At 36.0% G+C, this 20,192-nt stretch overlaps 2 protein-coding genes and 1 long non-coding RNA gene across 5 annotated transcripts in view; 2 read left to right on the forward strand and 1 right to left on the reverse strand.

Moving 5' to 3' along the window:
* The window catches only part of LOC138403831 (uncharacterized), a 227,726-nt gene that overhangs the window by 175,789 nt on the left and 31,745 nt on the right, over window positions 1-20,192 (forward strand). The window lies entirely within an intron of this gene.
* Window positions 1-20,192, reverse strand: part of Nrg (Neuroglian) — an 87,363-nt gene that overhangs the window by 66,417 nt on the left and 754 nt on the right. For all 3 annotated transcript variants that reach the window (XR_011237905.1, XR_011237907.1, XM_069505231.1), the window contains exon 3: window positions 18,387-18,513. Coding sequence is in view for 1 of the 3 variants with exons in the window: in XM_069505231.1 (XP_069361332.1) it covers window positions 18,387-18,513 (127 nt within the window). In the remaining 2 variants the exon portion in view is untranslated. The remainder of the gene's footprint in view (window positions 1-18,386; window positions 18,514-20,192) is intronic.
* Window positions 10,534-11,553, forward strand: LOC138403586 (uncharacterized). Its single transcript, XM_069504761.1, has one exon. The coding sequence runs from the start codon at window positions 10,534-10,536 to the stop codon at window positions 11,551-11,553; it is 1,020 nt and encodes a 339-aa protein (XP_069360862.1).

Here is a 20,192-nt window from a genome sequence, read left to right on the forward strand (position 1 = left end):
GTCCACGCGAACGAAGTCGCGGACATAAGCTAGTTATAATATAGTATTACTAGCTGCCCCCGCGAACTTCGTACCGGCCGCGCCTAACAGTCGATTTTTTTTCAGGTTTTTTTTTAATCTTTCTCTCCGTAAGATCCTCGTACTTCAAGGAATATTATGACAAAAGAATTAGCGAAATCGGTTCAGCTGGTCTCGAGATTTGCGATCAGCAACACATTCAGCGATTCATCTACACTAATATTATAAAGAGGAAAACTTTGTTTGTTTGTTTGTTTGTTTGTTTGTTTGTTTGTTTGTTTGTTTGATTGTACTGAATAGGCTCAAAAACTACTGGACCGATTTTAAAAATTCTTTCACCATTCGAAAGCTACATTATCCACGAGTAACATAGGCTATATTTTATTTTGGAAAAAAATAGGGTTCCGTAAGATATTTGGGTTTTTCGGACACAAGGTGTAAAAAATCAACCAGAAAAGTTACTTATTTTGCGTACGCTGCCTAAACTATAAAAGATAGAACCATAAAATGTTCTAATTAATTGTAGATCTTATAAATATCTACAAAAAAGTCCGCGACACACTATACCCATCTATGTCGAGTGAGGCACAGGAACCATTTTTTTATTTAAAAATCTTGAATTTTTTTTGGACTACATTTAAACGCGTTTATTTTACTCATGCTATTAATCCTTATCAAAATAAATGATTTCATCACTAAGAACAGTTTATGGAGATAATATTTGGTCTTTGAATGATTAAAATTGGACGTTTGGTTTTGAAGTTATGGCGAAATTAAAATATTACGATTTCTGCTGCACGGCCCGTTGTATCTACACTAATATTATAAAGAGGAAAACTTTGTTTGTTTGTTTGTTTGTTTGTTTGTTTGTTTGTTTGTTTGTTTGTTTGTACTGAATAGGCTCAAAAACTACTGGACCGATTTTAAAAATTCTTTCACCATTCGAAAGCTACATTATTCACGAGTAACATAGGCTATATTTTATTTTGGAAAAAAATAGGGTTCCGTAAGATATTTGGGTTTTTCGGACACAAGGTGTAAAAAATCAACCAGAAAAGTTACTTATTTTGCGTACGCTGCCTAAACTATAAAAGATAGAACCATAAAATGTTCTAATTAATTGTAGATCTTATAAATATCTACAAAAAAGTCCGCGACACACTATACCCATCTATGTCGAGTGAGGCACAGCAACCATTTTTTTATTTAAAAATCTTGAATTTTTTTTGGACTACATTTAAACGCGTTTATTTTACTCATGCTATTAATCCTTATCAAAATAAATGATTTCATCACTAAGAACAGTTTATGGAGATAATATTTGGTCTTTGAATGATTAAAATTGGACGTTTGGTTTTGAAGTTATGGCGAAATTAAAATATTACGATTTCTGCTGCACGGCCCGTTGTCTACACTAATATTATAAAGAGGAAAACTTTGTTTGTTTGTTTGTTTGTTGTTTGTTTGTTTGATTGTACTGAATAGGCTCAAAAACTACTGGACCGATTTTAAAAATTCTTTCACCATTCGAAAGCTACATTATCCACGAGTAACATAGGCTATATTTTATTTTGGAAAAAAATAGGGTTCCGTAAGATATTTGGGTTTTTCGGACACAAGGTGTAAAAAATCAACCAGAAAAGTTACTTATTTTGCGTACGCTGCCTAAACTATAAAAGATAGAACCATAAAATGTTCTAATTAATTGTAGATCTTATAAATATCTACAAAAAAGTCCGCGACACACTATACCCATCTATGTCGAGTGAGGCACAGCAACCATTTTTTTATTTAAAAATCTTGAATTTTTTTTGGACTACATTTAAACGCGTTTATTTTACTCATGCTATTAATCCTTATCAAAATAAATGATTTCATCACTAAGAACAGTTTATGGAGATAATATTTGGTCTTTGAATGATTAAAATTGGACGTTTGGTTTTGAAGTTATGGCGAAATTAAAATATTACGATTTCTGCTGCACGGCCCGTTGTATCTACACTAATATTATAAAGAGGAAAACTTTGTTTGTTTGTTTGTTTGTTTGTTTGTTTGTTTGTTTGTTTGTTTGTTTGTTTGTACTGAATAGGCTCAAAAGCTACTGGACCGATTTTAAAAATTCTTTCACCATTCGAAAGCTACATTATTCACGAGTAACATAGGCTATATTTTATTTTGGAAAAAAATAGGGTTCCGTAAGATATTTGGGTTTTTCGGACACAAGGTGTAAAAAATCAACCAGAAAAGTTACTTATTTTGCGTACGCTGCCTAAACTATAAAAGATAGAACCATAAAATGTTCTAATTAATTGTAGATCTTATAAATATCTACAAAAAAGTCCGCGACACACTATACCCATCTATGTCGAGTGAGGCACAGCAACCATTTTTTTATTTAAAAATCTTGAATTTTTTTTGGACTACATTTAAACGCGTTTATTTTACTCATGCTATTAATCCTTATCAAAATAAATGATTTCATCACTAAGAACAGTTTATGGAGATAATATTTGGTCTTTGAATGATTAAAATTGGACGTTTGGTTTTGAAGTTATGGCGAAATTAAAATATTACGATTTCTGCTGCACGGCCCGTTGTATTATATAAAGAGGTAATGTCGTTAAGTTTGTTTGTAGGGGGTAATCTTTAGAACTACTGAACCGATTTTAAAAATTCTTTCACCAGTAGAAAGCTACATTATTCCTGAGTGACATAGGCTATACGGGATCTTTAATATTATATATAAAGAGGTAATGTCGTTAAGTTTGTTTGTAGGGGGTAATCTTTAGAACTACTGAACCGATTTTAAAAATTCTTTCACCAGTAGAAAGCTACATTATTCCTGAGTGACATAGGCTATACGGGATCTTTAATATTATATATAAAGAGGTAATGTCGTTAAGTTTGTTTGTAGGGGGTAATCTTTAGAACTACTGAACCGATTTTAAAAATTCTTTCACCAGTAGAAAGCTACATTATTCCTGAGTGACATAGGCTATACGGGATCTTTAAAAACCTAAATCTACGCGGGCGAAGCCGCGGGGATCAGCTAGTTTTTATATATAGAGATGGAAGAACGGATAGTGCGACAATCATAATTATGGTTAAGATTATCCTAGATTTTCTTGTGCATAACCATTCATTCACACAATTTAATTAGATTAGGTTTGGCATCAAGAGTCCTATTCATTCCATTCCATGAGTGGGACTTAATTACTCGTATCACATTGGTAGGCAGGTATTTGCACCTCGACGTGGAAGCTTCATTAACTCGCTGTCCCCAATGCACGTGACCGGGGGGTGGAAATACGTGGCTTGCATTCGCAAATCACCCAATAACTACACCTATGGAGTGTGGAGTATATTGGAAATGCCAGAAGGGTTTTGGCCATAGTCTACCACGCTGGCCATGTGCGGATTGGTAGACTTCACACACCTTTGAGAACATTATGGAGAACTCTCAGGCATGCAGGTTCCCTCACAATGTTTCCTTCACCGTTAAAGCAAGTGATATTTAATTATTTAAAACGCACATAACTCCGTAAATTTAGAGATGCGTGCCCGGGATCGAACCCCCGACCTCCGATTAGAAGGCGGACGTCCTAACCATTAGGCAATCACAGCTTACTAGGCTATCACAGTACACAGGAAATGCATACCAAGAAGCAATCAGGGATATATCCACTACACTATGTATGAACTTGTAGATTCTCGTAAAATCACGCCCGATATTTGATTACAGAATTGAAACTCTCCATTCTAGCACCTTGTCTTTTGCCGCTGGAGTCAGGCGCAAAACCGTGGCGTGTGAAAGTCTCTACAAGAGACCTATGTCTGGCGGTGGATCTCTATCGATTGATGATGATGAATCGATCTAACGTAGGTAAACGAGTAGCCAGAAGTACATACCTTCAGGCATAGGATACCTGAAGGTATGGACTTTATGACACTTTTATGACATTAATACACGCGGCTATTTGATTTGCTCTCCGGGTCTATTTCAGTAGAGGATACATTTAATTATAATTACACCGCGACCTGGCAGTACAGGGCACGAGGGAATTTTACGACGGGAGCATATGTTGCAATATAGTGTGGAAACGTTTTAATGCGGCAGGGCAGATGGGAGGTATCTGGTTATTTAGATTTAAAATTTTACGCAGGTCGGAGAAATCCTGAGAATGAAAAATCTGAAACTCTAAAATTTCATGATTGCCTGGTACCAGTAAAATTAGGTCGTTTTAAATAACGGACAAATTGCAAGCAACTCGATCTTCCTAAATTAATGGCATCTGATATTTGAGACCTACTTTACAGGCCACTTTCAGGTTTTGAAACGCTATGTCCATATTATTATAATATGCTAGTAATATTTTGATAACCATTGGTTCCCAATGCAGACCAAAAGAGGCTGAAATAAATTTCCCCGGCAAAAGGCTAGCACTCAAAAATTTAGTAAAGATTACAAAATATCCCGCCAATCCGTTTAAAAATGAACGACGATTAATAAAAACCTAAATTCAGTACTACGAGAACAAAGGCAGTTGCGTAGCGGAGGGAATTTCGGTTGACAGACTCAAAGAGAAACTGTTCAGCGTTCAGTTCTAAATGAGACAGATTGCGACAAAGGACTGCAGGACGCCGCAACGCTGCTGCAACGCTGTCTAGCAATAAGAACACTGTCACTGCGGAAACTATTGTGTCAACTGTCGTGGCAGTGGGAACTAGTCGTGCTGGTAACTTGTTGCAGACTGCCGTAGATCGCGATTATTTAGTCACTGCTTACTGCGATTAAAATTAATTTCGATTATGAAAGAGATCCAGCATTTTCGTTGGGACTACGTTCTAGAATTATTAAGAAATAAAAGAAATCTACTTCATGTTCTAATGATGAGCACCGCATTAAGATAATTAAATGCGAGAGGTGGGATATTTTCAAAAAGCTATTAAAAAAAGAATAAGTCGATATTTATTAATGTGTCTGTAGAGGGAAATATTTTTAGAATGGCTTGCCGCTTTTTAGCTTTAAAATGAAAACTGATAGATATTTTTAGATGCGTAAATGGAAACCGCCGCATGGTAAAAGTTGTTAACATTGTTAGGCACGCAGATATATGGGTAAAAAACAAAATCGAATAAAATTTCCCACACAGAACAAATCTCAAAGTTTCGGCTGAAGTGCGCTGAATAGAAAACGCGCGATTAAACTTTCGTGCATAAATTTGCAGGATAAAACCCTTGTGTGGAGAGCGGCGGGTTTGCACAGGGAACAGACGAGTTATCCTGCATTGCGCCGCTTTAAATGTTAATTAAACACTTGAACCTTCAACAATCGAGCCTCTCAACTGGCATGGTTTAAAACTGGCTTACACTGTCTGGTGTAAAAGGAATATAGTCCTTTCTTTAGACAAATCACACACTCGTTAGGTTTAGGTTTCAAGAGTTTATTATTCTCAAAAAATACTCACCTAGATGATAAAACAATGTAAATATAGTAAGATCGATTGCTGAAGATTTTTAAACCAGAAAATTATTCCGTAACTACGTCGCAAGGGAATTGTATAAACCGGGATGTGATCATATCCCTTAGGGAAATGGGTCAAACCTCGGGAAATATTGAAACGATAACTCAATTTGACCGTTTCACAAAACTTTATAAGCTTTGAACGTCTACGCCTACGTCAAACTTTATGGATCCCTCCCACGTCGCATATTCTAAACAGTCCTTAAGAGATCCCTTAACAAATTCAAAGGATCCAATTAGAGACAAGAAAATTAAATCAAGTAGTCTCCTTGGCATCTTTGCCGTTCATAAATGCCAATTGGTCATTTCCATTTCATTGGTCCGCGAGACGGTGTACAATAATAGAAAATTAGATCCTAGATGGTGGACTCATACCGAAATCGAACACGGTTATGATTTGATTAATAAGGTCAAACATAAACTACTAGCTGATGCCCGCGATTTTGTCCGCGTGGACTTAGGTTTTTAAAAATCCCATGGGAACTCTTTGATTTTCCCGGATAAAAAAAGCCTATGTCACTCTCCAGGTCTTTATCTATACCCATGCAAATAATCTCGTCAATCCATTGCACCGTTGCGACGTGATTGAAGGACAAACCAACAAACAAACACACTTTCGCATTTATAATAAGAGTACCTACTGATACAGCCGTTCCTTCGTCTCGGAAGTCTGTCCACCCACACTTTGGACTGACTATTTTACGTACAATGAACAGTTGGATGAGAAAGTTGGAGTGGCCACTCATATCTTAGCTGTCATTTGTCTTCATATAAAACACATGGTACTAATGGCAATGACAAATACCAGTAAAATCATACAACATGGAGCTTAGCTTATCAACGGAATTCGTTGTTGCAATAGAATTTTCAGTAAGTACAAGTAACTGCAAAACGCGTTTTCTTAACCAAGAACTATCTTTACAAAAACTTCAAGCGCAAACTGGTGCTAATAATAATTGATAGTGAGACGAAAAGGGCTGTGGCATTGATCAAAAATCGAATTTTCCAGTTTAAAAAGTAGCTTATAAAGTTGCATTTTGGATCAGCTTGGGCATGCTAATGCCATACGTCTGGCACGTGGAAACGGCTATTCTGAATTAAAACAAATACTTAACGCCGACGAGGCTCCTTCAGTTTGCACCATAATTTTGTTCAAATAGAAAACTGCTTTGCGAATCGTTAAAAAGTTCGTTCATCCTCATTCAGAATATGTACCTCCCTACTAGTGCAATACGATGCACTTAAAATCGCCGGGTTGATGGTTGCTGTGCTCTCTATCAATCTCTACAACTCTTCAACTATCTGGTTCAAGAGTTATAGAGATTGCATCTATGAGAATATTCCTTTCCTGATTTATGGTACACACAAAATGTATATACGTATCAGAATTACGAATGTTATAACTTATAACATTAGGCACAAGGACTTTTATTAATATGTTATCCAAAGCCTTAAAACTTGAGAGTACAAAGTACCTATTTGAAAAACCGGCCAAATGCGAGTCAGGCTCGCGCAACGAGGGTTCCGTACTGCAGTCTTATTTTTTCGACATTTTGCACAATAATTCAAAAACTATGATAGATAAAAATAAATAAAAAATTGTTTTAGAATGTACAAGTGAAGCCCTTTTATATGATACCCCTACTTGATATAGTTATCTTACTTCGAAATATGAAAATACTAATTATTAGTTCATGACCACAATTTAATTTTTTTTGTGTGATGTAACCACCAATTCACGGTTTTCAGATTTTTCCCCGAATGTCTGCTATAAGACCTACCTACCTGCCAAGTTTCATGATTCTAGGTCAACGGGAAGTACCCTGTAGGTTTTCTGACAGACCGACAGACAGACAGACAGACTGACAACAAAGTGATCCTATAAGGGTTCCGTTTTTCCTTTTGAGGTACGGAACCCTAAAAAGTGGAGATGGTTAACCGTAACCATACCTTGAGTTCATAGAGAACTCAAGGTATGGTCGGTGGTGGCTTGTCAAATGTTTTATGCAATATTTCAGAAGATCAGTGAAACTTTAAAGGTATCTCTGTACATTTAGTCACGACGGATCTGTGAATCCTTATCGCAAGAACTTGATGTAAACATTTTGAGTTATGATAACAGTACGCGGCCAAAAGTGATGAACATCGACCTTTAGAAGGAGATAGCAGATTTGTAGAGCACTGTCTCGGTCGTTGAGACCGACAAAACGTCATATGGGTATGAGCACGGAACAGAAAAAACAGTGGAAGTGCTAAGTAGGCGTGGCACGCGTGCCACAATTAAGCGTAGTTACGTAAAACTGATCCCAGTCGCGTTCTAACATCGCGTGGAGTTGGTAGTCTCGCGACAAATTCATATTGCCCTAGCAATGTTACTGTTCCGTTTTGGAGTGTAAAAATGATAGTAGGAGAAAAAATCTTAAAAATGGAGGTGTTTCGTATCATCGGTAAGTACGATTTTCATTGTTTTCTATAAAATCTTAATTTATTTCAATTTACTAATATTTAATAGAACGGTTAGTCAAAATCAACCTTAAACAATTAAGATAAAGTTTATTTTGGATTGATTCTATTCCGAAAGTACTTCGCTCCGTGTTCGCTACTCAAGTAGTGATGTGGCCAAGTCGAATATTGAATTTATCGATTGATATCGATACAAGGATATAAATAAATAGTAACGCAATAATTATAATTTATTAATGAGTGAGACGTAGCATTGATCACTAAATAGACATCAGTAGTTCCTCTAACCTTCATTTAAAATATTTTTAGGTTTCCCAAAGATGCAAGCATCAAAGAGAAACGGATAGATGCAACGGGTAGAGTTAATTGGATGCCAACCAAATCAAGCATGATATTATGCTCTGAACATTTTTTTAGAAGTCGATTTTATAATATCAAATAAAGGATATAGATATACGAAACCTACTGCGCTTCCATCAATGAAAATCGTTAAGTTTTTTAATCAAGTAAGTAACCTTGTTTTATTTTATTACTTTCAGTAAGTATTGACAATACTTGATATTATAATACAAAACAACACACCTCTTAGTTATATTTTTGTATGAAGATTGACTGACTAAATATCAAATTTAATTCATAAACACAGTAATTAATTTTTCTCCTATTCATTTTTATATAGGTACTAGATGATGCCCGCGACTTCGTCCGCGTGGATTTAGGTTTTTAAAAATCCTGTGGGAACTTTTCAACTTTCCGGGATAAAAAGTAGCCTATGTCCTTTCCCGGGATGCAAGCTATCTCTGTACCAAATTTCATCAAAAACGGTTGAACGGTTGAGCCGTGAAAAGCTAGCAGACAGACAGACAGACAGACAGACACACTTTCGCATTTATAATATTAGTACGGATTTATTCTCAAAATTTAATTTTGGTTTCAGCCACAAAATGATAAATGTGGTCACTCCAGGTTCTTCAAAAAGACAAAGTGATTCGGAGATTCCTGCGTTTAATCACGTTACCGATTTGATGAAGGCAATAGTCGAAAAATATATACATAAATGTTCGCATACACCATTTATTAAAATTAAATATAAGACTTTCGAAACGCCAGTTTCTTAACAAATATGTTTTATTTCAAGGGCAATAAATAAAATTTAACTATTTTCATACGTTGCAGTATTTATTGTGCATACTTGTAAAAGGTATGCATACATACCAGCACTTTTATTCAATTTTATAATTACCTTTTTTAATTTTATTTTTGCGAATGAACAAAATAACGAGTATCTATCGATATCGATAGATTTATTGAGCTACGTGGTGCGGCCTTAGCTGAGGAGGAATAAAAATCGACCGATCACGCAAATGTCAACCATATGTTTAACGTAATTAAGTTTATAATTGCTACCACTTAGAATACCGCCATCTATGGTCAAGTAGCGGAATTAATTGGACAATTGAATCTAGTGTGACGTGAGTGTGATTATAGCTCGTAAATACGTTCTTCCGCTAAAGCAAAATAAATCTTATTTCTAAAACGTCAGGGTTTGTTTCCAAATCTGTGACGTAGGCTAGTTTTGACTAAACTTAAACGACAAATCAAATGATTTGTTTCTTTGTAGTGCAATATATGACTATCGGTATATTTGTATGAGTTTGGCGACAGCGGTTCCTATAGTAATTTTGGTGAATTGCACTTCCACTGTTCTTTCTGTTCCGTGGGTATGAGTGACAGACACAACGCTCTACAAAGATGAAATGGTACTAACGGCCGATGTTCATCACGTTCGGCCTCATACTGTACCTTGGCTTATAATCGAAAATGGCACATTAATTTGGGACTCAGAAAGCTACTAAACAAACACAATTTGTAAGCTGGATGCATATACATAATCTATAAATATTATGTATATTCACTCAGTTACTACTTCTCAGTTGTCTTCAGAGACGGGCAGATATTCGTTGACAGCTGTCATTGCAACATATTGTTTTCCTCACGATAATTAATTAAATTTTATTGTTTTAATGCAGTTTTGAACGGTAATTTAGTGGTAATTCAACTGCTTAGTGTTTATTTACTGTGTTTACAATGAAAGCTAAGGAAAAAGTGCATATTTGGATGTTTTCACGTCACTTTCGTAGTGCAGCCAAATGGCAGTTAAACCTCTTAAAACACTAACTTTCATCCCGCAAAACTATAAACGATTGTCAACAGTACTTACAAAGTGTTAATTCTATAATATCCTAGCGTGAAACCGGGTCATTTAAGTGTTCTCAATACAACTTTTCAACGTTGATTAATGTGCTAATTCTAGTTATAACCTCCTCGGATATGTCATCAGTGTCGACTGACGTTAGTCCCTACCTACCTGGACTATTCTGATTTTAGATGTTCTCTTGTTATTGAATAAAATTCTACAACTTCGACACAAGACTCCTTAACTAAAAACGATGGCTGATTCCAATAATAAGTTTGAGTGTTGCACTCTTCAGTCAGGCACTAGTGAAGTACTTAAATGCTCATCATGTATGAATAAGTACCACTTTGCTTGTGTCAAGACGTCGAATAACCAATATAAAGACTTATCGTCTAACTTTCTGTCCTCCTGGCTGTGTCCTGCATGTAACCGGCCTCGTCCTGGCAAAGACAATGCCAATACACCTGTGCGTGTCGTATCAAATCAAGATAGTGCAGACAACAATAAGAGTGGTACCAGCCGAAATAAAAGGAAAAAGTCCAGATTGTCTGACAGTGATACCAGCGTCTCAAATGATTTAACTCTAGAAGATGTACGTCTAATTGTCAGGGAGGAGTTCAAGGCAATATTGGATGAGTTCAAATCAAGTATAATGTCTCAGTTTGGAATTAAATTGAAGGATATCTCGGATCAACTCTCTCAAGTCACTCACTCCATTTCCTTCATGGAGCAGCAGCATGAAGATTTAAAGAATGAAATCCAACTTAAGATTAAGAGCATTAACATACTGGAAACTGAAAATAAACTATTACAATCAAGCTTGAATGATCTTAATGCTAGACTATCACAATTGGAACAACACTCACGGGCTAGTAATATTGAAATTCAGTGTCTCCCTGAGCATAGAAATGAGAATTTGCTTTCTGTAATTAACCAGATGGCGAACACAATCAAATACAATCTTAATGAATCTGATGTTCACGTTTGTACAAGAACTGCAAGGATGCATAAAAATAGTAATAGACCTAAATCCGTCGTTGTGAAGTTTAGTTGTCCCAGAGTACGTGATGAGTTTTTGGCAGCCGCGATTAATTTTAATAGAAAGGCTGAGCGTGCCAGTGAAAAATTAAATACCAGCCATATTGGATTGGGCGGGGAACTGAAACCAATTTATATAACGGAACATCTATCTCCAACTCAGAAAGCCTTGCATGCTGCTGCACGTCTTAAGGCTAAGGAGCTAAATTATAGATATGTATGGATTAAACGTGGAAATATATACATGCGCAAAAGCGAGACAGCGGAATATATGTTTGTTAGGAATATGGACACTTTAAATAATCTTAAGTAGATATAAGTTGAAGTATTTCATTGCATGACAATTAGGTTTTAAGTTATTTTTAAATATAAGATGCTCAAGTGTTATTATCAGAATGTTAGGGGGCTTCGTTCTAGCACAAACGAGATCTATTGTAAAATACTAAGCAATAATTTTGATATAATTATATTAACTGAGACTTGGCTTAACAATAGTATATTCGACAGGGAAATATTTGATAATCGATACCTAGTATACAGACGAGACAGAGATAGTTCTTCTCTTTCTGGACATAAGAAAACTGGAGGAGGTGTGCTCGTTGCTGTTGCAAATAATTTAGTTTCGCGGCGAGAATTAGATTATGAGAGTAACTGTGAGGATATTTGGATCACTATTGATTTCTTGACTCAGCATGGTAAGAAATCCTTGCATATCTGTGGTGTTTATCTTGCTCCACCTATCAATACCACTTCACTCGATAATTTTCTAGATAACACTAACAAAATCTTCAATAGCACAAATTGTCCCATACTGATCGTAGGCGACTTTAACTTAAGTGGAATAATTTGGTCTGCCTCTGCTGATACTACTGACGCCCTTCCATCAAATTATAGTAGTTGTACACTGAAAAGCTCTCTTATCGATTTTATGTCACTTAATGGATTAAAACAATATAATCTGATAAATAATCATAAAAATAAAATTCTTGATTTAGTTTTAGCAAATGAATATGTCACGGTCAGTGAATGTTATAATCCTATTAGAAACATTGACAATTACCATCCACCACTGGAAATTCTAATACCTCAACCAGAAGTTAAAATCAATAATAAGAACGAATCCAGAAATACTTATAACTTTTTCAAAGCTGATTATGACAAAGTTATTCATGATCTAAACTGTATATCCTGGATTAAGGAATTTTCTGAATGTAAGGATGTTAATGACATGGTGTCCAAGTTTTATGTCATACTACATGACATTATTCGTCAATGTGTTCCTTTGAATAAGCCCAAAAATAAAACCCATCCAGTGTGGTTTTCTCCGCAATTGATTAAATTACTAAAATTAAAACATAAATGTCATGCAAAAGTTAAAAAATATAGAAATCCATTGGATCTAGTTGAGTTTAAGTACCTGCGTAAAGATTGTGACAAATTAATTTTAATATGCTACAAAGATTACTTAAGTAAAATTGAGAATGAAATAGGGAAAAATCCTAAATATTTTTGGACCTATCTAAAAAACATCCGTAACAAGAGTAGTGCTTATCCTCATGTCATGATTCTAAATGATAAAAAAGCCACTGACACTAAGACTGCGTGTGATTTATTTGCAACTCACTTCGCTTCAGTATATGAAATTGACAATGACGAGACTAATGACCAAAGCTTTGTAAATAATTTACTTGATGAAATAGATTCCATTGAACTTTCCCGAACAACTGTATTCAAAAAACTAAAAAGACTTGCTAAGCGTAAGGGCGCTGGTCCTGATAATATACCTCCAATCTTTTTGATTAATTGTGCATGGCCGATATCATTACCTCTCACTCTGATTTTCAAAAGATCTTTAAATGAAGGGCAGTTTCCTGATGCCTGGAAAGAGACTAGAATAGTTCCTGTCTTTAAGTCTGGCAAACAGAAAGAAGTTAAGAATTATCGACCAATATCTATTATATCTACCGTGGCAAAGGTTTTTGAATCATTGGTGTATCATCATATGTACAGTTATTTAAATAATCATATCAGTGTTAAGCAGCATGGTTTCATGAGCAAACGTTCTACAAATAGCAATCTTGTACTCCATGTTGCAAATATTGCTGAATGTATTGATGATGGGCTGCAAATGGATGCCATATACACTGACTTTTCCAAGGCTTTTGACAAGGTCAATCATAGGATTTTATTAAGCAAGTTAAGTGCGTATGGTATATCAAGCACTTTACTAATGTGGTGTAAATCATATCTTGAGAATAGAAAGTCCATGGTGGTAATCAATGGTCATCAATCTAACGTTTTCATCGCCCAATCAGGAGTCCCACAGGGTTCCAACTTGGGTCCTCTCTTTTTTAATATTTACATTAATGATATTACTGAAATTTTTCATAACAGCAATGTAAGCCTTTTTGCTGATGACTTAAAATTAACTCGGATTATAAAAGGGGATGCTGATGTACAATTATTGCAGGAGGATCTTTATAGACTATGTAAATGGTGTAAGTTAAATAAAATGTTCCTAAATGTTGACAAATGTCTTCACATTAAATTCACGCGGAAAAAGAATAAGATATTATCTGCATATTATATTGATGACAGGCGGTTGGTCGAAGTTGACTCAATTCGTGACTTAGGTGTTGTTATAGATAGTAAACTGAGTTTTATCCCTCACATTGACAAAACCCTGAACCTGGCAAATAGATCACTTGGATTTGTTCTTAGATGTACCAAAAACTTTAAGAAAAGTACTACTATAATAAGACTTTTTGACTGCTATGTACGAAGCAGACTAGAATATTGTTGTATGATCTGGTCACCGTTCACTAAAGTCCAGATCAAAAGAATTGAGCGTGTCCAGGAACGGTTCTTGCGACAGCTTTCTTTTCGTTTTAGATTAAACCTTCACAACTATGAACAAAGACTTGCTTTTTTCAAAAAACTTAGCCTTGGGGATAGAAGAAATCTAATAGCCATGACATTCTTGTTCAAGCTGTTTAATAACAAAGTTGATTGTTCTGAACTGCTTTATAGATTTGCGATTAAAGCACCACGCATGAATTATCCGCGGCACCCTTGTAATTTGTTATATGTCAGGTATTGCAGAACTAACTTAGGTAAACATTCCGCCATTCCTCGAATCTCTGATCTCTATAACAACAGCGTGCGTCAACAGAGTGAAATAGACATATTCTCTAATAGTTATGCTCAGTTTAGGCGAAAATTTCTAGATATAGTATTAAGCAATAGGTGCGAAGTGATGATTAAAAATTAAAAATAATTAAATAAATAAGTATACACATACAACAAATATTTGTATGTAAATAATAATCATTAATCTGTATTATTTATGTATTATTTATATTAATCTGTATTATTTATGTAATGTAATTTAATTTTGTTAATTTTGTTAATTAGCTTTAGGAAATGTATGTTAAGTTTATGCATGCTGTGGTTGCCTATAATAAGCTTGTCATTTTGTGATTGTATTTTACTTAGTTAAAATTGTTTTTGTGACTGTATTTGTGAATGACTAAGCTGTTGGTAAACCCAATAAAGAAAAAAAAAAATAAAAAAAAAAAAAAAAATATATAAAAGGAAAAGGTGACTGACTGACTGATGGATCTACCAACGCACAGCTCAAACTACTGGACGGATCGGGCTGAAATTTGGCATGCAGATTGCAGATAGCTATTATGACGTAGGCACTCAATAAGAAAGGATTTTTGAAAATTCAACCCCTAAGGGGAGGAAATAGGGGTTTGAAATTTGTGCAGTCCACGCGGACGAAGTCGCGAGCATAAGCTATACATATACTATATGTATGGAAATTAATGGAATCTTTAGTTTTTGGACAGAGCGACTTGCAACAACCGGTTTTCATACAAAGAAAAACTGAATCTGAATTAAATAAGGCAGTGCAAGTTTAACCGAATTGTTAAGCCGGTATACTTTTTGCCGACTACGAGTTTGTTTACATAACGGAGGTGCTTGAGGAAAACATAGCCCGGCGAACCGGGGAGGAGGGATAAGGTTCAACACCCTCTTTATCAATACGAATGTAAGTTTGCGAAAATAAATTGGATCCCATAGGCACACCATAGGGTTCGAGCTAAATATGTTTTTTTTCTTCGCATTTATAATATTAGTACCTATGTAGTATGGATTTATACAGCCAAGGAATAAGGGCGGATTTTTCGAAATTCCCACGGGATAGGGAATAAAGCGGATTTACATTTTCGCCGAGCGATGCTGAGGGTAGTTATTAATAAACTCACACTAGAGATGACTGATAGAGCTCAATTGCAATAAACAAGATATTATAGAAAACGTCTGAATTGCAGACATACGGATTCAAAGACATCTTCCGAATTTCGCAATAAAAATTCATGTCCTCGATTGATATTTACAATTCATAACGCGCTCGCTGCGAAGCAAAATTCCAACCAAAACTGCATAGTATATTTCTCTGGAGAGAAATTCCGGATAAAATATATTGCGACATTGGAGAATTGTAGTGAGCTTATGCTTATGCTCCATAAAATGCATAAATATGCTTTCAGCTCTGCTAGATAAATCTATACATAGTATAAAATAAAGTCGCTTCCCGCTGTCTGTATGTATGAACGCGTAGATCTTTTAAACTACGCAACGGATTTTAATGCGGTTTTCACCAACAGATAGAGTGATTCAAGAGGAAGGTTTGTAGCTATAGTTTAATTCTCAAAAAATTAGAGATCCGTAGAGAAATTGAAATAATGTGAATTAGGTCAGGAAAAAATCCTCTCATTTGAGAGTTTCCGATGCAATGACACCTCAATGAAACCACATTAGTATCTACATTGCACCCATGCAAAGCCGGAGCGGGTCGCTAGTTATACTATAAAATAAACTAAAATGACGCAACTAAAAATAAGGCTCTCTCGTTTTACACTGTAAAGGCAATCTCTGAGCAAAATGTCATCTTTATAGGTCCAGGGGCTTGGGCTGAGCGATGATGTATCAATCAGTGAGTTGGGACTTTTCTTTTCTTATTACTTGCTTATTTAGATTTTAACTGAATCGACACCAAATACACTAGTTATCGTGTCTATAAAAGTAGGTACTTACAAGTATTGTGCACAAAAAATAAGCCTTCTCCATCAAATTAATTTAAATAAATAAATAATCCTTTATTGGGGACCATAGCGCACAGTTTACAGTTATACAAAACACAACAACACCTGACAAACGTACAAAAAAAAAATATGAAGCCAAAAAGATCACAAATACTAACTAAAACGTATGGTAAATCCATACTCCATACTAATATTATAAATGCGAAAGTGTGTCTGTCTATCTGACTGTCTGCTAGCTTTTCACGGCCCAACAGTTTAAGCGATTTTGAAGAAATTTGGTACAGAGTTAGCTTACATCCCGGAAAAGGACATGGGCTACTTTTGATCCCGGAAAAATAAAGAGTTCCCACAGGATTAAAAAAACCTAAATCCACGCGGACGAAGTCGCGGGCATCATCTAGTTATAAATAGATTATATATCATAAATTTCATATACGATGCATAAAAAACGTAACGGTAATAGTGTCGAAAAATAACGTTTGCTATTCAATCTCTCGTATGTCCGATAGCATACCGGTTCAGGATCCAATCTCGGGCCATTAACGAAATTGCGATGGCTTTATTACCGGAAATACGCGTCTGGCTGATCCGGGCGCAATAGTGGACATCGATTTTTCACCCGGCAATAGAATATGTTTGGCTCGCTAATGGATTTATGAAATAGGCACTCTCTGTACTACTTCATCATAACTACAGTTTATGAAGAGCTCTGCCACTCTGTCAGCATTTACGAAATAAGCGTAGGTACAAAATGAGAACTCACTCGCCATTTTAACTCTTATGTGTCAACTATGATGTCAAAAGTACGATTTTAGCCCTTATTTTAAAGGCGAACCGTACTTTTGACATGACAGTTGACACAATATAAGAGTTAAAATGGCGAGTGAGAACTTAAAATTTATGCTTTATAGACGTTATTTATATTTGACATAAAACAACATTACTAAGTAGTTAAGTTAAGACTACTACAGACTATAGTTAAATTGATTATGTGAAAACGGACTTTAAGAGGTTCCGAGACGGGCAAGCGGTTTGACTTCAAGCACGTAGATTTTTGCTTGAGTCAAGCATTTAGACCGTTAACAAAGTTTGCTTGATGCTTGAGTCAAGCATTTACGTGCTTGACGCGTGATTGATGCGATTTTATATTTTTGCTTGACGCGAGACGTTCGGACAGTGTTCGGTGTATGAGAAAAGTGCTGATTGCTTGATCAAGCCATTTAACGGGCGTGTCAACAGCTTGATCAAGCAAAACAAATCTACGGCTTGACGTCAAGCCGCTTGACCGTCTCGGAACCTCTTTACACAGACAGCCCTATCGGTGACCTAACGACCGACTTCGAGCAACAATTTATGGTTGCCCTTATACGTTGATACTAACTTGTTGATATTCTACGTTTTCTCACGACTAGACATTTACAAGTTTACACCTATACTTCTAAGATTGAGTTACATAAATTAGGTCAAGATTATGTCGCAAAACTTGATGTCAGCTAGCATACCGATCTAAGTTGGAGAACAAATGCATCTTAAGGCGATATGCGTCCCAAAAGTGGTGTTGAGACACATTTCGGATGTTCAAGTTCTGGCCTCAAAAACTACAAATTTGTTTATTTATCCATACTAATATTATAAATGCGAAAGTGTGTCTGTCTGTCTGCTAGCCTTTCACGACTCACCCGTTCAACCGATTTTGATGAAATTTGGAACAGATATAGCTTGCATCCCAGGGATGGACATAGGCTACTTTTTATCCCGGAAAATCAAAGAGTTCCCAAGGGATTTTTAAAAACCCAAATCCACGCGGACGAAGTCGCGGGCATCTCTGGTATTATATAAAAATTGTCGGCTTTTCGCATCCATTCGGTGCGAGCCATCTTCCAGATATCTTCGCTTCACCTGGCTGCGGGATGCCCTGCGCTCCGTTTGCTGAGACGCGGTCTCCACTCAAAGACCTGTCCATTTCCACTTCAACGTTATCACCTTGAGAACTATGTCAAAAGATCTGCGTAAAAATAAAAGGTGCACTTACTTAGGAGCGGGCTCGCCTTCTGCTTCGCACTCGATGATGAAGGGCTTGTCCACCTCGCCGGGCTGCGCCACCTGGAACAGCAGCTCCTCCACCGTCGGCTGCTTGACGATCCGCGGCGGCGACGTCACTGCACCAACAATTATACTGTCAATGTTGTATTATAGGTAACTAGCTTATGCTCGCGACTTCATCCGCGTGGCCAACACAAATTTCAAACCTCTATTTCACCCCCTTAGGGGTTGAATTTGCTACCTTACTAGTTTTTATGTACCTTAGTTCTACTGGTTTAGAAAAAAGCATGTAGGTACTTACTGTAAAACTTAAGTTTGTATATATAAAATGAAAAGCTGACTGACTGATCTATCAACGCACAGCTCAAACTACTGGACAGGTCAGGCTGAACTTTGGCATGCAGATAGCTATTTTAACGAAGACATCCGCTAATAAAGGATTTTTGAAAATTCAATCCCTAGTGGTGAAACAGGGGTTTGAAATTTGTGTAGTCCACGCGGAATAAGTCGCGGGAATAAGCTAGTCAAGCATAAAATTGAAGCAAGTTTTACAGTAAGTACATGCTTTTTCTAAACCAGTAGAACTTGGGTACATAAAAACAAGTTAGGTAGCAGATAACAGATAGCACTAGTCAATGCCAGTAACATTGCTATAAACACTTGGCCATAAAGTTGCCTCTCGCATAGCATACACTTGGATTTAATTACCCATTTGACTAAACAAGGAGGGGCTATTAGAATAGTTTAGTTTTTATACAGTTAGATTTGTGACAATGATGATTCTTTTACACTAATCTTGCAGTAATTTTGTATAGGTCTATTTAATTCATCAGTACCCTTATTATAAATGTGAAAGTGCGTTTGTTTGTTGGTTTGTTGATTTATTGGTTGTTGGTTTGTCCTTCAATCACGCCACAACGGAGCAACGGATCGACAAGATTTTTGCATGGACATAGTTCAAGACCTGGAGAGTGACATAGGCTACTTTTGATCTCGGAAAATCAAAGAGTTCCCATGGGGTTTTTTAAAACCTAAATCCATGTGGACGAAGTTGCAGGCATCATCTAGTAACTGAATATTTTAGCCCACAGGCCACAGTACCAGCCAATTAGAAAGTACTACTTATGAATGCACTCAAAAAAAGGCCATAGCTTAGTAGCTGTTTGCCCCTTAGTTGGTGAGACCAGAGTTCATCCCAGGCATGCACCTCAACTTTCTGGAGTTTTATGTGTTTGATTTGAAGCAATTAAATATCACTTCGTTTTAACTTAGTGAAGGAAATCATCTTGGGGAAACCTGCATGCCTGAGTTCTCCATAATGTTCTCAAAGGTGTATCAAGACTGTCACTTTAACCACAGTAGGTAAAGGTTTAATTGCAAATTAAACATGCGAAAGCTTTCAGTATATTAACACGGGTAACAAACATTACTTTTTTTTTTAATAATAATAATAATATATTTATTTATTCAAAATGTTGTGTTGAGAAATATGATTGCATATTTTATACTAATACTTTATTGCTATGGGGTCGTTTCAACCATATTACCCTATTTATTTAATTCTAATCAATTGAGGGCCTTTTTATGGCAATGTACAGAAAAATTAGAGCAATTATCAGTTATGTTTCTAAGGAACTGTCCCAATTCCTTCAATAAGTAGGTAAGTTACTTTAGTTGTTGGATTTTCTTATCATTACTCAATTCATTAAATGCAGAAATCATTAGTGCTATTAGTCTTTGACAGGCACTAACTAATGGCCTTAATTTATTTATTTAATTTTAGAACCTTAACCTG

Source organism: Maniola hyperantus, chromosome 2 (genome assembly GCF_902806685.2).
Source record: "Maniola hyperantus chromosome 2, iAphHyp1.2, whole genome shotgun sequence".
Classification (NCBI taxonomy): Eukaryota; Metazoa; Arthropoda; class Insecta; order Lepidoptera; family Nymphalidae; genus Maniola; species Maniola hyperantus.

Coding starts and splice junctions, on each gene's coding strand:
- LOC138403586 (XM_069504761.1), top strand. CDS start 10,534: ATGAATAAGTACCACTTTGCTTGTGTCAAGACGTCGAATAACCAATAT.